The sequence below is a fragment of the Ursus maritimus genome, unplaced genomic scaffold (assembly GCF_017311325.1).
Source record: "Ursus maritimus isolate PB19 unplaced genomic scaffold, ASM1731132v1 scaffold_22, whole genome shotgun sequence".
NCBI lineage: Eukaryota > Metazoa > Chordata > Mammalia > Carnivora > Ursidae > Ursus > Ursus maritimus.
Genome location: NW_024424675.1, coordinates 10,495,272 through 10,522,061, shown reverse-complemented (window position 1 = coordinate 10,522,061; position 26,790 = coordinate 10,495,272). Strand labels below are relative to the sequence as shown.

Below are 26,790 nucleotides of genomic sequence, written 5' to 3'. Positions count from 1 at the left end.
TTTAAACCACAACATCCTAGAAACAATCACTAATCAAGTCCCAAAGGAATAATATTAAAGATGGAGATTTCATTTTGCATCAAAGCCATAGTACGCATTTTATGAGTGAAAAAAAGCCAAGATGCAGTTATAAACATCTACAATAATGTACATGTAATGTAAAATAAATATTTCAGTACACATATTGATTATATATATATATTTACAAAGCCCACAAACAGAAAGAACATAAGCAAGACAGTTATACTGTACCATAAATTTAATGTATAACTACTAAGCTGGCCATATATATTAAACATTTAATTAATAATTTTCTTAATGACAAAATTTAGAAGTGATTTATGGGGGTGATTTGAATGGCCACAGCCTCTTTAAAAACTGAAAAAGGAAGTCTGAGTTAATGTTATTTCTCAATAAATTCCTCTGTACAAAGGAGAGGCAATATAAATCATTTCATCCGTTTTAAAGCTCTATTCAGAATTTAAAAACAACATTCAGTATTTAGAGGCCTCACAAAGTATGATGCGGGGAAAGTTTTAAATCTCTTCACTAGTCACTGCTTATCCCTTTCTCTAGTCAACAAAGTGTCAAGGGTAGTTCTGACGTTGGAGAAAGACACAAAAGTTCTGCAGATGAAAGGGGGAAATGGTAATCATATTCATTTGTCTAGATCAGAGTAGAATTTAAGGAATAACAGTAAAAAAAAAAAAAAAAAAAAAAAAAGTCCGAAAGCCACCTTACCACCAACTAGCAGAAAAATCATAAAAGCAGGTAAAAGAAGGGAAAAGCAAAATAGGTAGGCTACCTCAAATAAGACATGTAGTAAAAGGCAAATAGACAATATAAAATTTAGGACCTCTCAAGGTTTTCATTTCACATCATTATTAAGAAATATTGCTAGTTAAAGAAGAAAATACATTCATTTGTATTACTTTCTTAAACTTTTATTTTAGCCAAGAAATTTATTACAATTTTAATTCAAAAGTTGCCTAAGACTGTGTTTCCTAGGGCATGAGAGAGATCTTCGCCTAAAATTAAATGGTCTAAGGAAATTCAGGGAATTTTCCATGAAAACTCATGCATGGATTCCATAGGGTCCACAAACCCCAAATTAAGAATCCACACAGCTATGACTTTATTTAAGAATCTACAAGCATATTATTATAAACCAGAAAGCTAAACTTTCATTTTTTTTTAAGATTTTATTTATTTATTCGACAGAGAGAGACAACCAGCAAGAGAGGGAACACAAGCAGGGGGAGTGGGAGAGGAAGAAGCAGGTTCCCAGTGGAGCAGGGAGCCTGATGCGGGGCTCAATCCCAGAACCCTGGGATCACACCCTGAGCCGAAGGCAGACGCTTAACTACTGAGCCACCCAGGTGCCCCTAAACTTTCATTTTGATTTCCAATAAAAATACTTTTCTGCCGGGACCATGATCTTCATGTGACAAAGGCAACAGTGACACTATCATCACCTAGAGGCTAATATGGAAATTGCAGTGAAAATACCAAAATTAGATTATCATGTTACAATCATACTATTTCCTGTAAGAAATAAGGATCCTTGGAGAAATGACTGGTTCTGGACCTGGCTATGGCAGTATCCAAGAGGAGTCTGAGACGTCTTGTTCTACCTAAAAGCAAGACAACTATCAAAGAGCGTTATGTCAAAGAGAACTGAATCAAACTTAAAGGGGCTTTTATTGATAAAAGATGGAACAATTTTACCAGCAAAAAGAATGATGGTTCTAAACTCCTTAATATGTCGACTGCAAATGAGACTGACCCGACCCTCTGCACTAGATACATGAACTGTGCTCCTTTTTGTAGCATATATTTTCTTCAATCTTGTCTGTGTTCCAAACATAATGTTGATCATATAATCAATGATTATGAACATATGAAAAGCAAGAAATGTGCCCTATACACAAGAGAAGTCAATAGAAACAGGCTACTAATGGCTCCAATGTTGGAATTATCACATGAGAACCTTAAAATAATTAGAATAATTGTTTTATGTAGCCATCTAGTAGAAAAGAGGGAAAATTTCATAAAAATATGGGAAATCTCATTGAAAATCTTCAAATATGAACCAAATAAAATAAAATACATAGGAAAGAAGTCAATGAACTTAGTAACAGTCATGAGAAATTACCCAAACTGAAACACAAAGAGGAAGAGAATGACTAAAAATGGAACAAAGTACCCCAGATCTGTAAGAGAATGCCAAAGGCAAATAGTGGCAGTCCCAGAAGCAGAGGAGAGGACAAGGCAGAAGAAATGTCTGAAGATATAATGGTCGAGAATTTTCTAAAACTGACAAGTGAAATCAACTCAGTAACCTGGGAAGCTCAACAAAACCTAAGAAAAATAAATATAAAGAACATCACACTTAGGGATATCATAGACAAACTGTTGAAAACCAAAGATAAAATATTAAAAACAGGAAAAAAAAAAGGATATATTACACACAAGGGGACAACTTCTCACCAGAAACAATGAAAGTGAAAGGACAAAAGAATAAGATTTTTAAATTACTGAAGGAAAAAAACAGTCAACATAGAATTCTCTGTGCTGAGAAAATAACCTTCAAAACTAAAGGAGAAATTAAAAAAGACATTTCAGATAGATAAAGATGATAGAATCATCACCAGCAAAGCTGAACTATAAAAATACTAAAGAGCACTCTTTAGGCTAGAGAAATAATACAAGAAGCTTGGTATTAGGAATGAAGAGCATCAAAAAGAGGAGCTAGTTGGATAAATTTTTTAATTTTAAAAAGCTATTAAGTATGTGTGTATGCGTATATTTGTGTGCAAATTTCTTTAAAAGATAACAGACCACTTGAAGTAAAAATAATTTTTAAAAGAAATAAAATCAATTAAAAATAATAATAAAGATGATACATTGTGGGGTTCATAATACGAGCATAAAAATACATGCTAAGATCTCAAAGGGTAGAAAAGAAATAATGAATGTATCCTGTTAAAAGCATCTTACATTGTGAAGTAAAATATTATTATTTTAAAGTAGACTAAGGGAAATTAATGATACATATTGTAATCTCTAGAGCAACCACAAAAAAATACATTGAAACAGAACAAAATAGTAATAGAGGAGAAAAAAATGAACTACTAAAAAATATTCAATCCAAAGGAAAACAGGAAAAGAACAGAAGAACAAAGAACAAATAGAAAACAAAAAGCAAGATGGTAGGATTTTGCCCAATCATACCAATAATTACACTAATTGTAAATGGACTAAACAGTCCATGTAAAAGGCTCAGCTTATCAATCTAGATTGATTTTAAAAGGGGAGGGGCCCCATTTGTTTATAAGAAACATAATTTCATATAAAAAGCAAGATAGGCTAAAAGTAAAATGGTGGAAAATGATATCCCAGGCAAGCATTTAGAAAGCTGGTGTGACTGTGTCAATGTTAAACAAAGTAATTGAAACAAAGAAGATTATTCTAGAGATAAAGGAGGATATTTTATAGTGATAAAATTTATCCAGAAGACATAACAATCCTAAATGCGTATGTAACTAATAACTTCTAAATACACAGCTGTATTTAGAATTCTTTCAAATGTCAGAGCTTCTAAATGCAGGAGGGAAAATAATAATGAATGCAATGGGCTGAAACACATCAAACATATAAATATCTACAAATTGACAATTTCACATATGAACAAATAAATAAATGTAAATTAAAAAAATAAATTCAATAAAATAAGACCTAATTGAGCATCTTAGGAAATTACCTGAGCATCATTTCATTATTTTGAAAAATGATGTATTAATAAAAAGACCTGAGCATCTTTTTTGCCTTTCTTCTATAAACTGCATCTGTGGGTAGCCAAATAGATAATGAGGAAAAGGTTTTCTTTTTAGAATAATTATAGCCAATAAATGCAGAAGAAGTCATAGAAATCTGGGAAATAGTCACACAATGGAGTATTATACAAATGTTAAGATAAATGTACTAGAGTTATAGAGCAACTTTCTGGACAAATACTATAGAAACATAATATTTAGCTAAAGAAGCAAGTCACAGAGAACTATATACCATATGAGATCATGTTTCTATGGCTCAATAAAAAACCATAAAACTAAGTAATAAATTGTTTAGGATGGATACATATTAAACTTTTTTTTTTTTTTTTTACAAGGTAAGGGAATGATACACAATTCAGGACAGTGGTTGTCTGGAGGAGAGGCAGAGGTTTGGGAAGGGATAGGAGTAGATATAATACAATTACTAATGTTCATGTTACGATGATGATAAAAAAGGGATTTTATGTTTCATAACTTATATATATATATATATAATATGTTCTTTTATATATTCAATAACACAACTTAAAAATATTTAGTTCTTAATAAGAAAAAAAAACATAATCAGTTGCTATCTACCAAAATCCTTAAAAATATCCATTCCTTTTCAGTCATAAGGTTATTTCCAGGAATTTGTGTTAAGGAAACAGACAAGTGTACAAACACTATGTACAAGAAAATCACTATTATTTGAACAGCAAGACAAAACAAAACTAAAACAGAAGCCAGGAAATAACTTGATGGTCATTCTATGAAACTGAAACAATTTTATTGAACAGAATTTTTATAGAATAATTTAATAGAATAGAATTTTATTCAGCTATTTTAAAATTATAAAATTACTATTTAAATCACTCACATAGGAGTTAGTAAATTCCTAAACCTTATGAGTTAGACCAGAGGTACTTAAGCTGAGCAATCCATGACTATGAATCCCATGAAATTCTACTAGAATTGTGTGTACATTTATGCAGACAATCGTGTTCATGTGCATGTTTCTAAGGAGAGAATTCATAGTTTTTAGATTCTCAAAGGGAAAATGGTCATTCTAAAAAAATATTTACTACGTTAATCTCTAAAGATGGCCCCCAACCAACAAAGCTGCCCGGTATTCATGACCTTATGTGTTCCCTTCCTACACTGAATCTGGATTGGCCCTTTGATTCACTTTAACAAGCAGAATGCTAGTCCCAGCCCTATGCCTTAAGGAAGCTTGACTGCTTTTACTTTTGCACTTTGAGAGTCCTGAGCTACCATGTAAGAAGGCTAGCTACCTTGCTGGAGAGGCCACATGAGAGAGGAAGAAGCCCTGATACTATGTGGTAAGAAAGCAAGTCCAAAGTGCTCCAGCATACCAGCTGAGCCCAACCTTCTGGTTGTCCCCACCAAGCCATCAGCCATGTGAGAAAGCTGTCATGGACGTTTAGTTAAGCCACTACCTGAATGCAGCCATATGAGAATCCCCAAGCGTAACTGGCAAAAGAGCTGTCTACTTGAGAACCAGCCAACACACATAGTCATAAGAAATAAGAAAAGGGCTGTTCTAAACCACAAAGACTGAGGGTGATTTGTTAAACAGCAATAGGCAACCAAATAGTTACAGATGGCTGATTTAGACTGAATAACTTCACCTAATTAAGCACCTAATGTGTTGTAGTATAATGGCTAACACAAAAATCAGAAGCTATCCATCAGAGGATATAACATCACTCCTCAATCCTCTGTGCAATCCCTGTCCATGTGGACGTATGTATACACACACACACAAACGTGCACACACACAGTAATGCCATTTATACAACAGTTTCATTGAACAAAAACAACTTTAGTCACTTTGATTTCATGTACTTTATTTACATAGGCCCTTTTATTACACATAAATGAAATACAGATCAAGCATCTAACTTTGCCCTTATATTAAGAGATGAAAAGGAAAGAGACCCTCAAATGACCCTTCATTTTAAATATTACAGTGGTTACTTATGTAAATCACCTTCATTTTAAATATTACAGTGGTTACTTATGTAAATCACCTTCTAGACTGAAAAAAAAAGTAGATTGAGGTTAAGGAAACACATGTTTAAAAGGTATTTTATAATGCTAATAAAATAGTATTGTAGTATATCGTATTAGGACAATTACAATGCTTACTGAATAGAAATACTTTCTCTTTATTAATTTACACAATAATCTTGCAAAAGGTACTTGAGAGGAAAACAAATTCAAACAGAACCAGGAATTCTGCCCCAGAACCAAGAAGCAAAGCAGAACATAAACAATATGAAAAAGGCCAGATCCCATTTCATCTATTCAATTTGAGTGAAATGAAGATATAAACAAACTTTGTGGTGGCATATTTTTTTTTAATCTACTGCATTTGATTTTTCAAAACAAAAACATCCATTTTCTACAGCCGGCTCTCTGTTAGCCAAAAATAATGGCAAAAGGCATGGTTTTGGTAAGGACAGATATAAATGACAACTATATATTTTTTAACTCTTTAAATACCTAATCTATAACATTTTAGGTAGAACCAATAACTGATTAAATTTCAATTTAACCCCTCCTCTTTTTCATATTTCTCTACTGCCATTGAGGGAAGATTCTTTAGATTCTCTAGGTACTCAGACAGTTTGACCTTTCTGAACCTCAGATTTCTCATTTGAAAATGAGAATCAGTATGTAAAAAGTACTTAGCATAATGCCTGCCCACAGCAATTGCTCAACAAATGACAGCTATAATTGCCATCCTTATTACCGATCACAAAATAATGGCAAGTGCCCAGTTTAGTAGGATACTGGTGGTTACCTACACACCTTTTTCCTTCTCCTTTCCTAACAGAACCCTGATTTTGTTCTGCTTTCTACTCCCCCAATCCATAGTCACGAACATGCCCCACAGTCATATCATGTGCCCATGATAAGTTTATGGGTAATTCCCTTTTGTCAATGATTAGTTCAGGAATGGGCATGTGACCCACATTAGCCAATCACCAGAATGTGAGGAGCAGTCTGCTGGGAAGCTCCTGAGGAAAGTGTTCCTCATTCCTGGAAAGGAGCTACCAAAAAAAGATGTTTTCTTTCTCTAGAGATTTTTGTGTGATGAGTTTTTCTGGCAACGCAGTAGCTTTTCTGCCATCAGCCTAAAGAAGAGGCCAACAATGACAATGACAGAGGAGAACTAGGTCCTTGATATCATCAGTGGAGCTTCTGAACCAACCAACCCTGGAGTCCACCTACTTCTGAACTTCCTCATATGTGAAATCATATCATTCCTTATTGTTGAAGCCAGTTCAAACTGTGATTTTTGTTACCTGCAGCCCAAAGCACACTAATTACTATAGTAATGGAAAGGAAAGGAAAACTATAATAGATTTTATCAAGACTAAGCTAAAGTTAAACCACCCTTCTCTTCAAAACAACAGAGCCATGTTCTATCATGAACATGTAAAGCTCTTAAACAGGCAGGAGCACTGGCTCTTGTTTACCAATGTGGCAACAAGTATGTCATTTTGCCAGTCAGAATATATGATGAAGCAAAGGGTTACTGAATTCAACTCAATGGTATTTATTGAATATCAACTATATCTTTGAGCCACCTCAAGGAGCTCTCAGGCTTTGTAATGAGGACAGCCATACAAGTCATATAAATGCTGTCTCAGGGCCCCATTGACCACGGAGGGAATAAATCTGCAGGACTGAGTGGGGTAAAGAGGAAGAGAGAGGAGGGAAGCTGCGGAAAAGAGAAGAAAGACATTTGAGCTCAATCTTAAAAGGTGATCCAGACTTCTGGGAAGGGATTCTAAACAGGAGCAGAAAGAGAAACATGCACTCTTTTCTCAAGAAATTGTGCTAAGTTGTTTATGTTGTAATGACAGCAATAAAGAAATGAAGTAAATGATGACAGCTAGGACTTTTTAGTAAGAATTTATTTTGTAGATCATAATAAAACTTACCTGTGCAATTCGCATAGGGAGTTGCTAAGAACTATCCATGAACTTGAAGACATAGGCAGGGTTTAATATGCAAAAGTTGTTGTGAGGGCACTGAGATACCACCTTACACCAGTTAGAATGGCAAAAATAGACAAGGCAAGAAACAACAATTGTTGGAGAGGATGTGGAGAAAGGGGATCCCTCCTACATTGTTGGTGGGAATGCAAGTTGGTACAGCCACTCTGGAAAACAGTGTGGAGGTCCCTTAAAAAGTTAAAAATTGAGCTACCCTATGATCCAGCCATTGCACTACTGGGTATTTACCCCAAAGATACAGACGTAGTGAAGAGAAGGGCCATATGCACCCCAATGTTCATAGCAGCAATGTCCACAATAGCTAAATCGTGGAAGGAGCCGAGATGCCCTTCAACAGATGACTGGATTAAGAAGTTGTGGTCCATATATACAATGGAATATTACTCAGCTATCAGAAAGAACGAGTTCTCAACATTTGCTACAACATGGACGGCACTGGAGGAGATAATGCTAAGTGAAATAAGTCAAGCAGAGAAAGACAACTATCATATGATTTCTCTCATCTATGGAACATAAGAACTAGGATGATCAGTAGGGGAAGAAAGGGATAAAGAAAGGGGGGGTAATCAGAAGGGGGAATGAAACATGAGAGACTATGGACTATGAGAAACAAACTGAGGACTTCAGAGGGGAGGAGGGTGGGGGAATGGGATAGACCGGTGATGGGTAGTAAGGAGGGCACGTATTGCATGGTGCACTGGGTGTTATACACAACTAATGAATCATCGAGCCTTACATCGGAAACCGGGGATGTACTGTATGGTGACTAACATAATATAATAAAAAATCATTTAAAAAAAAAAAAAAGTTGTTGTGAGGAAAGCCCAGAACTGTACACAAACCCAAGTCCGTACCCAGATACAAATAATTCTGATGTGAAAAGCTGCAAAGAAGGAACTGCTGCTAAGATGGGAAGCAAAGTCAAAGAAGGTAAGACAAATCAGACAAGTGAAGATGTATATGACAAATGTATGAAAAATATTTCAGTTGAGAATATTATATTTCTATATTTCACTAAATTTACTTTGGCATAAGTATGAAAGCTTAACAGGTAAAGCAGAGGCAAATCTAAATTTTAAGGATAAGGAAGGACTCAGATGAAACAAATGCTCAGTAAATTTTAAATATTTATTGTTCTCTGACATGAATTTTACTATCTTAGCTACATGGGGCAAATACTCTGATATTTCTGAGAACACACCACCACATCATCATAGCAGAATTCAAGCAGATTATTATTCCATCGCCAACATTAGTAAATAAAGACTAATATGACGGATTAAAACACACAATTTACCAAGGTATTATAAAGAACCAGGAAAACATTCTCATGTAGGGCTAGAATAGAGAGAGAGAGTAAACAGAACTCCTCAGCATTACAAAACTTAAAACACTGAGTCCCAACCAACAGGAGATGCAATGGTACAGTGATAATCTCAATGACAATTAGCATATCTGTTTGTCTCTCCTCCATAAAAAAAAAGATGTTCTGATCCTGCACTGGTGGACATACCCTTCTAATCTGCTCCCTCCATTATGATTCAAACCCAAGTCTGATTCCCAAACCCATGATATCCTGCACCCTGAACTGCCTCCAGCGTGTAACCTGCTCTTACATTCAATGTGGGTACATGTAGAACTAAAATACCACTACAGAATTTTAATGAAGTCTCTAATTCTTTACTATCTAACTCAGATTTTTTAACATGTCTATCCATGCTTTTTTCTAGCCAGTGGTTATTAAAATCTTTTTCATCAAAGCCAAAAGACAAATACAACACACAAATAAATATACTTTTTCGTGATATGGACAAAACATTCTGAAAATAAAAATGTAAGGTATCCTTTGGTAGCAACGGGTTATACGGTTGACTCGATCATGCTGTGACTCACTAATGAGAACCATGATATGTATTCAACAACCAGTTAATAAAAATGCAAGCTGTTTCTACATTTTACATTATCTCCACTTTTTCTCCATGATCTGCCAATAAATCTTTTAGCCCAAATTAACCAGTCACCAAGGACAGAACTGGTTAAAATAAAACACATTTGATTCAGCATTATGTCTTTCTGACCCCTCTATTGGCACTTTTTAGAGTTAGCAATTGTTTTATCATAACACTTCTGTTCACAACGAGAACCTCATCTAGTGCTAGGTGCATCCCAGAAGAGCCTGGAAACATAAACAACATTTCTACCAGCACAATGATCCTGTCTCAGTGGCCCCTTATCAATGCTGGCCTGTAAGTTAACTTGTTCCACTGTTAATGGTCTCAGGGATACCGAGGGTCTAGGATATACACCAGATCTCTTTAGCTCTTGATCCACCAAAACACAATGTGGGAAGAGACTGGTAAATTGTATGGGATGAGTGTTATAGGCAAGGCACAGCTGGGAGACAGCACTAGTCTGCCCATCAAAATGTTGCCTTACTACTTAAAGCATGATCTATGGACTAGCAGCCCTGGCATCATCTGGGAGCTTGTGAAAAATGCAGAATCCCAGCCCCTCCCAGACCCACTGGGTCATAATATGCCTTTGAACAGGTGATTCATACATGCTAAAGTATGGAAAGAGCAGGTGTTTTTTAAAAATAGCCTGAGAGACTGTTTCTGAAGATACATTATTAAGATTATTATCCCAAACAACTCTCAGAAATAGGAAGCCAAAACCAAGGTTTGTGTCTAAAGAACCACGTACCTTAAGCTGAAAATGTTCAGGAGAAACCTTACAAGGAACCAAAGACCTGTACTTCAAGCATCTGAGAGCTAAAGCCCTAAATTCCCTGGGCATCATTTCTTTCATAACAGCTTGCCAACATCAGACATACTACGCACCTTCAGAAAGTGATGAGTTATACCATGTACAACTTTCATAGCAGCAAATTATCAATTTACAAAACTCAAAGTCAACATATTGTGCCTCACAGTCGTTTAAGCTGGCAAGACTTTAAAGTACACACAAATCTGAAGTAATGCGTTGGAAATATTTGATTTATGTTAAACAGTGCTCTGGAATTTAAACATTCGTATGCTCAACCAAACCCTATTCCTAGCCAATCGGTTCACTGATCAGCTTACATATATCGTTCCAACGTACACTGCACGGCTCCATTTAATATTTAAGATCTTTAAAGACCTTTCTGTGTTTTTTAAATAAATCTAATTTCAAGTAAATTTCCTGAGCTGAAAAGAACCACCACCACCACAACAAAATAATACCAAAAATGGCTCTGTGCTATAAAAGGCACTGCTTGTATTGAGCTAACTCTGCCTCTAACAAGAACCTTCTACAGAGGGAACTAAGATGGCAAAGCCACGAAGGCCTTCAGTCCAGTAAGGAGCACGAAGCAGCGTGTCAGAATGAAATTGTTTTTCTGCTTCTTTTGATGGGTTATGCTTTCAAGTCAGGAAATTAGAAACAGGTGTGCCAGAGGGCACACACATCCTCGCTCCACACTGAAAAACACGCGTTTTCAATTTTCAAACATGAAAGGGACTCCTGTTGAATGAAAGAAGAAATGAAAATCCAGCTCTGTTTCTGCGAACCATATGAAGGGAGCTTAGAAAGCCTTTGACAAGTTGCTCGACTTACTCCCTCTCCAACTGACAGCAGGTAGTAGTCGACAATAGGAAGGAAAAGGCATTCTTTCAAGTGAGAACAATCAAAGGGAGAATTACATTAAGGATCACAGCACTGGCATTTTAACCCATCACTTGATCTTATGCTTCTGTTTCTATCATTTTTTCACCTTCTATTTTAAAATTAGAAGTCTGTTCTTTCACAAAACAACAACAAAGCAATGCAAAAAAGTATCTGGCAAAAAAAAAAAATAATAAGAATCTGAGAAAGAACATCTTGGGGCTCACTTGATCCACTACAACCCAACTCTAAATAATCTCTTTCAAAGAAAGATTTACTATTCTTCACAATGTCCTGAGCTCTTCTAGGGTGCTGGAGACATTTCAGTGAGTGTATGAGTGTGATAGGTAGTGCTAAACTTAAAAGCAACCAGTTTTGGTGGGATTGGAGGGAAGGGCGTGTGACAGGAAGAAAGATGTACTAATGGCAGCAACAACAATCAATGCATCAGGTGCACCGAGGCGCCTACAAGTGACCCTCTGGGAGGCACTGTAGTGCGCATTTCTTAGGTGAATGGATGCAGCAGAACCCCATTCAGGACTAGCAAGCCTTTTAGCATATCAATATATCAACATATTTCTATACTGGCAATAGGAAAGTTTCCTATACTATCAAGTATGGCCATAGATTTCACACCCTTTTAGGAGCCAGAACATCATGACTTCTCTTTTACCATTCCCAGACTACAGCACAGGATAAAAGCCTCTAAAATAGGTATTGTTTTATAAAATGAGAGCAATTACAAGTCATCTTATATAAGAGCAAAATATCTGCACTCTTTTATGCATGAAAAGACATCCTTCATATCCCTTAAAATTATGTTGCAAAGAATATTTAATGACACATTGTTCGTTATACAACATTAAATAAAGCATAACACAAGCTGAACAGTTTTGTCATTTCTGTTTTATCTACCAGAAATCTACCAAAAATATCAATACTGCCTACCACAGGACAGCAAAATCATCAGTTTCATTTTCCAAATTCTTTTCAATGAGCATGTATTTTCACGATTAGGAAAAAATTCACTTATTTAAAACCTCTAAGATGCATGATAACCAAAGTTGTCCTACAGAACTGGTTTCCTAGGATATGACCTAGCATAATTCAGAATTCTACTTTATTTTGAACCATCAGTGATTTTACTTAAGTAAAAAGCAGGAAATAATATATTAATAGTTCATCAGATATGAAGTGATATAATTAGAATAAGCAACAGTCTCAGAATAGAATTTCCATCCCAGATAATTACTTTCGTTCTTAGAAATGTGCTGGTAGTTTAAAGGTTCTGTTATCTATAAATGAACAATATTTTCCCCCCGCCCCCAACCAAATAGTCCCAACAGTCAAGTGCTTTTAAGATGATGATGTTTACAAACGTTATTAGGGTTTTATCTGTGTTCACATCTAGAAGTTACAATTCACAAAAAAAGATTTCTCATGGCATGATTCCCAACCCTACATATTACATACCAAATTATTTCAGCTTAAGTAGCTGTTCATTACTCTGACCCCCTGAAGATTCTTGTTGAGTGGAACAAGATTATGCAACAGGAATAACACTGCCTAAAAAGGCAGATAAGGGAACCAGAGTGGGCTGAAGAGTCTGGATTCCAACTCAGTAGAACTAAGAGCAATGTATTTAACTTGCTGACCAGTTTTGTCTCCCATTGTCTAAATCACTGCTAATCATTCCAGAAAATCTCAGAGATGAAAGATCTATCTTCCAAAAATATGAGCATGTCCTTAATCAAAAAGATCCCCACTTCATACAAAAGAAAATTTAAGTACTAAGTCAAGGCCATCTAGGGACCCCAAATTAAGCTCCACACACCTTGCACTCACCCCTCTATTTAAGCATCTTCCACTCTCACCAGAATAACCACTCTCAACACTTCCCTTATCTTCGTCTCAGGCTTGAATCATCTGGGTTTGACCTAGCTCACTTTGCCTGCTATGGACTAATTGTTTGTGCCCCCCCCACACACACACATAAATTCATATGTTGAAGTCCCTATCTCCTTTGTGATGGTATTTGGGGAGAAATAATTAGGGTTAGAGGAAGGCCTTCCCTCCCTTTCTCCCTCCCTCTGCCATATGAGGGCATAGCAAAAAGGCAGCTGTCTGCAAGCCAGAAAGAGTACCCTCACCAGGAACCGAATCTGCTGGTACCATGATCTTGGACTTCCCAGCCTCTAGAGCTATGAGAAATAAATGTCTGTTATTTAAGCCACACAGTCCATGGTATTTTGTTATAGTAGCCCAAGCTAAGACACTACCTCAATGTATTTATTTGTTCATATTCATTCAACAAACAGCAGCAGCAGCTCTGAGAAGCACCATCCACACATCAGCGAAGAAAACTGATGAAAATCCCAATCTTCATGGAGTTTCACAGTAAAGCAGGGTAGAAAATAGAGATAAAATAGATGAAAGATATAAAATTAGATCATGATATATACTATGAGAAAAAATAAAACATGGAAGGAGAATAGGGAATGTTGGCTGAGAAAATGTTTAAATAGGGTGGTCAGGAAAGATCTCAGTAAGAAGGTGAACCATCTGAATAAAGAGTTGATGAAGTGGGAGGCAGCAGCTTCAGCTACCAAGGGCAAGGAGCTAACAGGAAAGGAAGCAACTCAGGCAAAGGTCCTAAGGTGGTAGTGTGCGTGGCATGTTTTAGGTACAATAAAGCAGCCAATGTAGCTGGAACTGAATAAGCAAGAGAAGAAAAGCAAGAATTGCAGTCTGAGAAGAAAGTGGGGAACAGCAATTATAAGGCCTCAGAGGCCCTCATAAGGACTTTGGCTTTTCCTCTGAGTCAGAAGGGAAGTGACTGAACAGTTCAAAAAAGAACTATGACATGATTGGACAGTTTAGAATACCAACTCTTACGTTGAGAACTGAATAAAGGAACAAAAGGGCAAAAAACAAGGTATCAGCTAGGGGGCAATTGAAAGAATCCAGATTAGATGCGATAGCACTTTGAATTTGTCAGTAGCAGTGGAGGTGCTAAGAAGCATCAGATTGTAAATATATTTAGAGAGAATAGTCAAAGTTTGTTGTTGGATTGGATGTGGATGAAAAAGGAAGGGAAGGGAACGGAAAAGGGAAAAGGAAAAGGGAAAAAGGAAAAAGAAAAGGAAAGGGAAAGGAAAAAGGAAAAAGAAAGGGAAAAGGAAAGAGGGGGTCAAGCATGAATCTAAGATTCTGACCTGAGGCACTAGGAGGCTGGAGTTGCCATTTACTGTGTGGTAAGTCTGCAAGAGAAGCAGGTGACCAGTGGTGGAGGGGATGCAATACCAAGAGCTCCTATTTGGACATGCTAAATTTGAGATGCCTATTAGACATATGAGTGGAGACTCAATAAGCAGTTGAATACATAACTTAGTTCTGGAGAGACGTCCAGGTTGGAGATAAAAATGGCAGAGTCATCAGCAGATATATAGATGGTACTTAGCCATTAGACCGGATGAGAACACCAAAGGAGTGGGTATACAAAGAGAAAGAAGTTCAAGGACTAGGTCTCAGGGTAGTTCAAAACCGAGAGATCGGGGAGATGAGAAGCATTAACAAAGGAGACTGAGAAGGAGCAGTCAGTGCGGTGGAAAGAAGACCAGGAGAGTGTGGTACTCTGGAAGTCTATCAAGGACAGTATTTCCAAGGGGAGTAAGTCATTCAAATAACTGTGTTAACTGCTGCTTATAGGACTAAAAGATGACCACTGGATTTTGGAGGTGACTGTTTTTATCTGAACAAGAACAGATTGGTGAGGTGGTGGTAGTAGAGGGAAGGGCTGACTGGTATAAAGAGTAAAGGAGAGAACTGAGAAAAATACTGAACTTTAAGTAGAGACAACTCCTTGATGTTTCACCCTGAAAGGTTGATCAAAAACAGGTAAGAGTGGGAAGAGAGGCTGAACCACTAGGTGACCTATACACAGAGTCCTGAGTAAAATAGGGTTTTTATTCACGACATTCATCAGGAGGCTAAGCCACCAAGAATGCTTGTGACATACAAAGAATATGAAAGAGAGATAATGGCTACTCTTAAAGAGGAAGGAAAAGCACAGATTCCTGCCTGCCTCTCCACCCCTTCGGGGCCCCCGAAGAGAACAATGACCATATAGTACATGTGGATGTCTCAGCAATGGTCAGCCACTGGCTCCTGCATTATGTGACTCTACTCTTGTAGGGAAGGCTGCCTTGTGCCTCTGACAAAGGTCCCTGGGGAGGAGGTTTGCAGCACAGACTTAATAGACAATCTCCCACAGAAGGGCAGAGGAAGACTTGTGGCTGCCCATTAGGTTTGAAGAACCAAGAAAGGATAACATTAATTCCCAGCCCTTGAGGAAGATGGCTGGCTCACAATCACTGGCTCACAAATATTTAGGCAAAAGCCTGGTCTCATTTTTTTGCATTTTTATCACCGCAACCTTTGAACCTACTCCTGGCAAGCCATGGCCACACTGTCACCACCCTCAGGGTTCTAGAACTACCCAGAGCCAAAACCTAGAAAATCAAAGAACCTACAAAATCAGAAAGCACTGGGCCACATACCAGAAACCAAGTAGCAGAGCTTTCTTCATCCCAAAACACTTTAAGGAAGGGGGATTGAAGCCTGTGTCTCCTGAATTCCAGTCAGCTGCCATATAACCCCTGGACTCACTGTTTCTCTTTAAGAAAAAAACATACTGCACGGACAAGTAACAGCATACCAATGTTAAGGTCAATCAGAGCATAAACTTAATCTCCTTCTTTTTTCCTCCTTCTGATCTTCTAATCCTCAATCTGCTCTTCCTTTCCACAGCCAGAGAAAGACCACAGATGTATCTGACACTATGCTTCTGATGTGTTACTGAAAAATTATGTGTGATTCTGACTTTGGCAAATTAAATCAAATTTTAAAGTACTATTTAAAGAAATTCCATGGTGAATAATCTTTTCGAAATGACAACCATCCTTCTAGAAGAGGGAAGAAACACATACAAATTTCTTTCATTTAATGAAATATATTTGACATATAACATTGTGTAAATTTAAGGTGTACAACATGTTAATTTGATACATTTATATATTGTAATATGATTGCCACTGTAGCAATAATTAGCACCTCTATCACATTACATAATTATCCTTCCTTTTTAGTGATTGGAATAATTAAATTCCAGTCTCTTGACAATGTTGACGATTATAATAATCATTTGTCTTAATTTTAATTTGTCTAGCAAGCACTTACTAAGTGCAAGACCCTGTGCCAGGCACTCAGGAAACACAAATATACCCACAGTTCCCCTCTTCTCAAGAGTTTATGTCACTGCTTAAGAAAGCCTAAAATAAATTGTTATTTTCACACACACACACACACACTCCCAGAGCTGAGACTAAGACAAACTTTTATTAAAGTTTATCAATTCTAAAGTATATTTTTTCCCACATTCAAAATTTTCTGGAATCAGTCCATACATTATAATTGATCACATCCTCCTGTGGCTGCTCTCCAGGCTGCAGCTGTGACATAGCGACCACTGCCTCTAGAAGGAGGTAAGCTGTTCCTGTTGAGTTGAGTTATGTGCCATGTTGGAACTACAAGTTTTGAGTTTAATTGTCATTTACCATGTGTTCAAAAGGATTACAGTATGATACAGAACTGAAACAAAAAGTAATTATGAACGTAAGAAGGCATGGAAATAGCAATGGAGCATGACATTGTTATCAGTGCAGCAAATATTTCTTGTTGGAGGAATACCCCCAAATTCTATATTTTCTTGTAAAGCAACAACCATATGTTAAGAGTGATGAGAAACAAGTGGTTCATTCTATAATCGGCAGTCTTTCCCCTCTTAGTATATGTATCTTATATTGGTATATTTTATTCCTGGATATGACACTAAACAGAAAGGCAACAAAAACAAAAATAGGTAACTGGGACTACACCACACTAAGAAGTTTCTCACAGGAAAAGAAATAGTCAACAAAATGAAATAAGCAACCTACGGAATGGGAGAATATATTTACAAACCAATTATCTGATAAGGGTTTAATATCCAAAAGACACGAGGAACTCCTACAACTCAATAGCAAAAACCAACAGTAAGATTAATACATCAGCAAAGGACTTGAATAGACATTTCTCCAAAATCATACAAATGCCTACAGGCACATAAAAAGGCGTTCAACCTCACTAATCATCAGGGAAATGCAAATCAAAATCACAACAAGACACGACCTCATACCCATCAGAATGGCTAGTATCAAAAGGACAAGCGATAATAAAGGTTGCTAAAGATATAAAGATATTCACAGCTTTGTACACTGTTCATGCGATTGTAAAACAGTACAGCTGCTACAGACAACACTATGGAGGTTCCTCAAAAAATTAAAATAGGATGGGGTGCCTGGGTGGCACAGCGGTTAAGCGTCTGCCTTCGGCTCAGGGTGTGATCCTGGCGTTATGGGATCGAGCCCCACATCAGGCTCCTCCACTATGAGCCTGCTTCTTCCTCTCCCACCCCCCCTGCTTGTGTTCCCTCTCTCGTTGGCTGTCTCTATCTCTGTCAAACAAATAAATAAAATCTTTTTTAAAAAAAATTAAAATAGGAATATTATATGATCCAACAACTCCACTTCTGGATATTTATCCGAAAGAACTGAAATCAGGATCTTTTTTTTTTTTTTTTTTTAAGATTTTATTTATTTATTCGACAGAGAGAGAGACAGCCAGCGAGAGAGGGAACACAAGCAGGGGGAGTGGGAGAGGAAGAAGCAGGCTCACAGCGGAGGAGCCTGATGTGGGGCTCGATCCCATAACGCCGGGATCACGCCCTGAGCCGAAGGCAGACGCTTAACCGCTGTGCCACCCAGGCGCCCCTGAAATCAGGATCTTGAATAGATATCAGTACTTCCATGTTCAACTGCATCATTATTCATAATAGCTGAGATGTAGATACAATCTAAATGCCCATCAACAGATAAATGGATAAAGAAAATGTGGTATATGTGTATAATGGAATATTATTCGGCCTTAAAAAAGGAAATCCCTCCATATACAACATGGATAATCCTCAAAGATAATATGCAAAGTGAAATAAGCCAGTCACAGAAGGATAGATACTGCATGATTCCACTTATATGAAGAACCTAAAATAGTCAAACTCATAAAAGCAAAGAGTAGAATGGTGATTGCCAGGGGCTAAGAGAAGGGGGAAATGGGGAGTTGATATTAAAAATTCATAAAGTTTTAGGGCACCTGGGTGGTTCAGTCAGTTAAGTGTCCAACTCTTGAGTTTAGCTCAAGTCATGATCTCAGGGTTGTGAGATTGAGCCCCACATCGGGCTCCATGCTGGGAGAGTCTCTCTCTCCCTCTCACTCTGCCCAACCCCTCTCCCTCTCTTACCAAAAAAAAAAAAAAAAATCATAAAGTTTCAGTAATGCAAGATGAATAAAGTTCAAGGGATTTGTTGTATAATATTGCGCCTAAAGTTAAAAATACTGTTATACATTTAAAAATTTGTTTAAGAAAATAGATTTCAGGGGCGCCTGGGTGGCACAGCGGTTAAGCTTCTGCCTTCGGCTCAGGGCGTGATCCTGGCGTTATGGGATCGAGCCCCACATCAGGCTCCTCCGCTGTAAGCCTGCTTCTTCCTCTACCACTCCCCCTGATTGTGTTCCCTCTCTCGCTGGCTGTCTCTATCTCTGTCGAATAAATAAATAAAATCTTTAAAAAAAAAAAAGAAAATAGATTTCATGTTGTGTTCTTACCACAATAAAAAAATATGAATCAACAAATTTTTTTAAATAATGGTGTATCTTATAAAAGATGGTGACTTAGATTCAATGACACACCGTTAAGTATTGAACCACCACTCTGAGCCAAGAAGTACGCTAACTGCCTTCCATATGTCAACTTATTCAGTATTCGCAGATATTAAGGTAGGTATTTTTGCTTTACAAATAACCCTTGCCAAGGTCACAGCCAGTGAGTGAAAGAGTCTGTACAAGAACCCAGGTAGATACTCTGCTGCCTTCCTAACTAGACAAAATTCCATGATGCCAGAACATTAGTCAGAGTTTGCACAGCCAGCTCCTGCCACACTACTCTCTTCCCTACTCCCGATTCATTCCTCCCCACCCAGTGATGAGAACAAGATGCTCTTGTTCTCTCAGAGGCTAATGATCAAATTGCCTGTCTGGCCCTACCCTGACCATAACTATCTTCCCTCTGCCTTTCAATTATTACCTTCCAAGAACTATAAATCTAAAATGTAGGCCAGGTCTCTAAATTTTCTGCAAAAGCCTAAGGCGCCATTCTTTTTTATTTTCGCCCAACAATTGCAAAATTCTGTGCACCACCTTTCTTTGACTTCATCATCCAGCTCTGCCACGTCTTTCCATTGTCAACCTCATAGCAACAGCCCCAGGAGAAACAAGGGTGAAGCAATCACACAAAGTCCCAGGGATGGAAGGAACCGCAGACTTGCTCTATTATCCTCAGGTTATGGAGGCTGATGATGGTTAGTCCTTAAACTTCAGAAGGATATAACATGACCAAATGGGCATCCAAGTTTAAAAGCTGCACTGGATGTCATGAACTAGAAACCTAAATTTATCTTTAGTCACATGAAACTATCTTCAGTTGATGCAAGATGTGCAAAGGATGAAATATCCAAGGGAAGGGAAAAAGACCTTAATTTTACAATTTTAGCTTTACCCACCCACTGCATTCTTAACAAGCAAATCAATGAAATGTGATCCTATTCCAACTTCCACATCACCAATTTAAAAAAGGAGCGAGATGGACAATGCCAAAGAGTTTGAATTTCTTTTCCAAAGTGACAGGCAGCTTTCAGGATTTCAGCTTAAAGTAGAATCCAGGTCTCCAAATGTCTAGACATGAGAGTAACACTGATAACAAACCAACTCACTGAATGACATACTGACCAAAAATAAAGTCAATACAACATATGATACTGACTAATACTACTTTGGGAAAATAAAAATGAAACAATGAATTATCTATTGTAGACTTCAGTTTGTTCAAATACCACACATTTCTATAGACATAGGGCCATACTTACGCGCACATACATTATGTGCACAAGCTAACTCCTAAATATTATGCATATCAATTTTCATGTGCCACCAATATTAAATTAAAAAGTAACTCATCTTGGGGCGCCTGGGTGGCACAGTTGGTTAAGCATCCGACTCTTGGTCTTGGCTCAGGCCGTGATCTCAGGGTTGTGTGATCGAGCCTTGTGTCTGGCTCCATGCTCAGTGTGGAGTCTGCTTATCCCTCTCCCTCTGCTCCTCCGCCCACGTGTTCACACACACTGTCTCTCTCTCTCTCTCTCTATTAACAAATAAATAAAATCTTTTTTAAAAACTAACTCATATTATATTACACTCATCTCTTCAAAACTGAAAGAATGAAAATCAATATCTTGCCAATTAAAATTAGCATGGTTAAGGTTCAACATCAATTCATGTTTGGACTTTACCTGATAGGTCAGCAGCACACAATTATTTTTCCACCCTTGCAAGGAAATGGACAGGAGCAACAAATATGAAAATGGTACCAAGAGGTCAAGTCTGAGCAAAGAATAGGCTAGTGATGGCAATAAAAGAGAGAAGGAACACAGGAGAAATTTGGTGGCCAAGCGATGGGAATAATGAATAAGGTATTTCGTTGAGTCTGCTAAATCTGATATGCACAGAGGACACCCAGAGGGACTTGTCCCACAGGAAATCAGAAAAAACTCACATGGCCCTCCAGAGAAAAGTCCAGAAGAGATAGACATGGAAGCAAATACCACAAGAAATAACTGCTAAAATCATGAGAACAGCAATAACACCGAATCACCAAGACGAAGCATATAGTGAAAGGAAGAGGCCAAACCCTGGAGTTGGTAGCAATGGGAAGAGTCTGTGAAGAGGGCCAGGATGGAGCAGGTCAGAGGAGCAGAACAAACTAAGAGAGTTCCAGGATCTAGGCTACAATAGAAAAGAGAGAGCCACCTGTATCAGAGATCACAGAGTCAAGAGTAAGCAGGAAAAAAGGGCTGGGTTGGATTGAGTGGTTTGTTAGTATAGGGATACAGAAACCAATGTGACAAGAAACTGAAGAAAGGAAGGAAAGGCAGCCATATCCATCCTCCTGATAAAGCCTGATGATAGGAAGGAGAAAGGCCTAGGACTGTACCTTGAAAGATAACAGAGCAAAGGGGATGAACCAATATTATTTTGCCAACCATGCATATCACCACATTGAGAGAAAGGCTTCAAGTACACCTGGTACAAGCATACCCAGATCTAGACAACAACCATTCTGCCCATTAACTGCCCTTAACACACACACACACACACACACACACACACACACACACACACAATTTCTAAATGACAATGACTTTTTTTTTGGTAGTAATGTGATTTTTTTAAATTATTTTTTATTATGTTCCGCTAGCCAGCATATAGCACATCATTAGTTTTTGATGTAGTGCTCAATGATTCATTAGCTGCATATAACACCCAGCGCTCATCCCAACACATGCACTCCTTAATACCCATCACTGGGTTTACCCATCCCCCCACCCCCCTCCCTTCTCTAACCCTCAATTTGTTTCCCGGAGTCCAGAGTCTCTCATTGTTTGTCTCCCTCTCTTCCCCTGTGGTCCTCTGCTCTATTCCTTATGTTCCACATATGAGTGAAACCAGATGATAATTGTCTTTCTCTGCTTGACTTATTTCACTTAGCATAACCCCCTGCAGTCCCATCCATGTCGATGCAAATGGCAGCAATGTCCACAACAGCCAAACTGCGGAAGGAGCCGAGATGACCTCAACAGATGAATGGATAAAGAAGATGTGGTACATATATATACAATGGACTATTACTCTCAGCCATTAGAAAGGATGAATGATAATGACTTCGAACACAGACACACAAAGTGGACCTACATTTAATTAAAAGTGTAGTTAGAGGAGTAGATGTCATAAAATATACAATTTCAGGGTGCCGGGGTGGCTCGGTAGGTTAAGCGTCTGACTTCAGCTCAGGTCATGATCTCAGGGTCCTGGGATTGAGCCCCGTGTTGGGCTCTCTGCGCAGTGGGGTCTGCTTCTCCTTCTCCCTCTGCCCTTCCCCCTACTTATGCACTCTTGCTCTCTTTCTCTCTCTCTCAAATAAATAAATAAAATGTTTAAATATTTATATGTATATATATATATATATATATATATACATTTTGAAATACACCTTATATTTTCTGCCCCAACATTTTACTCAAGAGATTATCTAACTTTTTGAAATACCTTGTTACTTTTACATCTTTTGTGATCTAAATGTGACACTATCATGAGTCACTAGAGGAAAAAAAAAATTAAAAATATAACTGTCAGAGTTAACTCTAGAGTTGTAATGAAATGTTAGCAAAACATTTACACTGGGATACTTACATTGTGAAACAATCCTTAAAAGCTCCCACATATCAAAGATCTTCCATGCATAAATGTTCTTGTCTATGCAGTGTCTCAGCACATGCTTTATGTTTAACATAAAAATACTGTTTTCAATCATTAAATGACCTACACTGTTGCAGTTATGAAAAATGGTCATGAAAGCAGCAAATACCTGAGGTACTCACAGCTGTGGAGTAGGGATTATGAGCTCCAGTATTTTCAGCCCAGCAGCCACATCCATAAAGAGCAGCCTGGGAAAAGAGAAAATAGACACACAATGTATTTCAAAAATATTATACGTAATTACTTGTTTTCAACAGAAGACAAAATCATATCCATCTAATAAAGCCTGGTTTAATAATGATGCATATCAACTGGAAAATAATACCAGAGACTATGTAAGACCTACCCAAACAATGGTTCTAACACTATTTTAAACTATATTTTGAACTACCGTATTAATCTAAAATTTTTCAGAAAATAGCAAAAGAAAGTTTCTTAGACTCTCATCAACAGTAGTTTTTTCCTTCCCTGAACAACCTTTCCCCTATTGTAGTTTGTCAGTCAGTTCGGACAAACTCCTCTCTTCTGGCTTCTTGAAATCATTGTGGTTGCCTTAAAATAGTGGTTCTCCAGCTAGGTATATGTCAAATTGCTTGAGAAGCTTGGTAATAGGACTGTGGTTCCCAAATATTCGGATTCGGTGGTCTGGAAGTTGCCCAAGGAATTGGCATTATTAACCAGGGCCCCAGGGGGGCTGGGAAGCAGGTGGTCCTCTTGGCATACTCTAAGAAACCCTGTTTAGGAGGGCTTCTGCCATGCCTCCCTTAAACTGGCACAACAGGAACTGCAAACAGTTATTACCAAAGGGCCCAGTATATGTTCACCACTGTGCCAGATTCTCCAGATATAAAGAAAGGAGCCAAAAAGATCAATTCAAGCTAATTACTTTATGAGGTGGTAGAACAGATTTATATGTCTGAAACCATCAATAACACAAATTACTATGGTTTTATAAAAGAACAGAACACTCATCCCTATTTTGTTTTTAATAACGCCACCCAGAATGTCTGGGTTCATCTCTTCAATATCCACAATGACTTCTCTGCCTTTGGGAGGGGGACCGAAACTGATAACTTTTCCAGTCCTTAGAAGCAGAATTAGAAAAACCCTTTGATAGCTAGCATAGAGAAATACAAGGAAGTCTGCTCAAAAATGTTCACCACCACAAGTTTGGTGAGAATGGAAAACTGAAAGCACAAATGTCCATCAGTAAAGAAATGGCTAAACACTGGCCCAGCAATATGTAGAATTCATTGCAGAGGTTCAAAATAAAGAATTAAATTTTTTTGAAGATTTTTAGGAACTAATACAAAAAGATCTCCAGATACATTGTTGAGTACAAAAAAGAAGAAGAAGAAGAAGACAAGCTACAGTACACTGAGTATTCAGCATGACTTCTGACTGATGAAGGAAAAAGATACTCCCACAAAATAGTAACAGTTCTTTTCTGGGTCGCATGTAAGGACTGGGGGAAGAAGCTAAGACTGGGGTTGGTGACCAGACAGACCAGCTTTCTACAATATTTCATTCTTTTTTATAAGGACTTCAGAACTCATTTGCTTCAATATTCTACCCAAAGCTGGAATTTCCATGAAATATCCCAGGCACTTCTGATACCAAGAACCTCGATGCCTCATGTGGGAACATATACCCCTTCTGGACACTGGCCTTTGGCAAAAAGTTCTTCCTTAGATTGCTTTACCTAACATCTGCTTTATCGTCACTTCCACCCGCTAATCCTGGTTCTACTCTGGAATTATTTTACCCTTCCTGCTGAAGTTCTCTAAATTTTTTAGAAAAGCTATCCGAGTGCCCTGATTACTCTTTTCCCACTCAGAGAACCCTAGCTTTGTGAACTCTTCCTCAAGACTCTGAGATGCACACACACACCCTCCGCCCCTAATCACCCTCCCTGAGAAAGAATCCAAAGTCTAAGATAAGCGGAGATGAAGTCTCCCATGCTCATGTGACCCACAGTTGTCATCCCCCGTTGTCACTGACAATAGCCTTCTTAAAAGTAGAACGAAGAACTCAATACAACATTCCCAATATGCAAACAGTAGAAAATCTATTATAGCCTTTGAAAACACCATGCTTCTAAAATACACAAGATTGTTGGGTCAGAGTGGGAACCGAAAGCCCTACAGAAGGGACTCAGCACGTGGATTTCAGAACCAAACTGGCAAACTTGTGGGATAAGCCATTCAAGGGGTACTACCTGCGCCAGGTGCTAGGTGAGCCAATGCCTCAGAGAACATGCAACCTGAGGGGAAGGGCCTATTCTTCCTTCACTGAAAACCCGGGACATTAGTACACTGTCCTCTCCATTCCCTACAATTATCTTGACCAGGAGCCTGCACCCAAAAACATCAAATACAGCCACAGGACACCTCCTAGAAACCTAAAGGAGGTCATTTTTTTTTTTTTTAAGAAAAGAAAGAACACTTACTCTTACTCTGTTTCTTCCCTCTAAGCAAATTCCCCTTATGCTACTTCCTCTCAATCTCATGATCTAAAGTTGTCTTCCTTCTTAATCTTCTGAAATCAGTTGAGCTAAGACAGTGATAGGTCAGATAAAAGAAAGAGTCAGAGACTGTCCCTCTCATCACTTCTTTGGATAAAACATAACAAACTGGGGGCGCCTGGGTGGCGCAGTCTGTTAAGCGTCGGACTCTTGATTTTGGCTCAGGTCATGATCTCGGGATCCTGAGACTGAGCCCCACCTCAGGGGCTCAGCCAGGGGTCCGCTTCTCTCTCTTTCCCTCTGCCCCTCCCCCTGCTCTCTCTAAATAAATAAATCTTGAAAAAAATAAATAACAAACTTAAGCAGGCCTTAAAAAACAAAAATTAAAATAAGCTTCCTTCTTTTCAGTAGTAAAACTTCATTAACATTTAATAAAGTCATTAACATTCAGTAAAAATAGATCATATAAATATTATTATCATTAGTTAACTTCTTTGGGAGTTGTTTTCCTTTATAAAATGAGCATAACAAACCCCACACCTCATGATGTTATTGTAGGATCACATGAATGAACAAATTTGCTGCATAGAGCAAAAGATTAATAAACACTAGTTATAGCTAATATATAGCTATATTATGAGGGACTATGACAAGCAATTTAACTGTATTATGTCATTTAATCTTCTAGAATTTTGTAAGGTAACTATTTACACCCATTTTCCAGTTGTGGAAAGTGGAGCTTAAAGACGTTGAACAACTTGTTTACAGTAAGGGAGAGGTGAGGTTAGAATGAATCCAAAGTTCACACTCTTAACCACTAAACTCAACTGTGTATTTGTGTGGGGCTGCGTTGCAGGTGGAAGGAGAGTGGAATGCAATAATCCCTTTCTCGTGTCCCAGTTGTAAATTCTAACCATTGTTGGTAAGCCAACCAAATAAATTCTACTTCAAACTGTCACTTCACCATCTGAACAGCTGTTACTATGTATCTAGAACAGGGTAATATGCTAAAGACTTTTAAACTGTTCACTTGTGCATTTAAAATGTATTTAAAAGCATCGAGTTTTGGGGCGCCTGGGTGGCTCAGTCGTTAAGCATCTGCCTTCGGCTCAGGGTGTGATCCCAGGGTCCTGGGATGGAGCCCCACATCAGACTCCCTGCTCCGCTGGGGGTCTGCTTCTTCCTCTCCCACTCCCCCTGCTTGTGTTCCCTCTCTAGCCGGCTGTCTCTCTGTCTCTCTTTCTCTCTCTCTCTCTCTCTCTGTCAAATAAATAAATAAATAAATAAATAA

The 26,790-nt window shown here is 38.0% G+C and overlaps 1 protein-coding gene across 3 annotated transcripts in view; it reads right to left on the bottom strand.

Moving 5' to 3' along the window:
• Positions 1–26,790, bottom strand: part of TASP1 (taspase 1) — a 258,243-nt gene that overhangs the window by 124,477 nt on the left and 106,976 nt on the right. For 2 of the 3 annotated variants that reach the window (XM_008703359.2, XM_040637977.1), the window contains one exon: positions 23,145–23,223. In XM_008703359.2, coding sequence (XP_008701581.1) covers positions 23,145–23,223 — 79 coding nt within the window. The remainder of the gene's footprint in view (positions 1–23,144; positions 23,224–26,790) is intronic. The other variant, XR_571645.2, reaches the window with a different exon arrangement.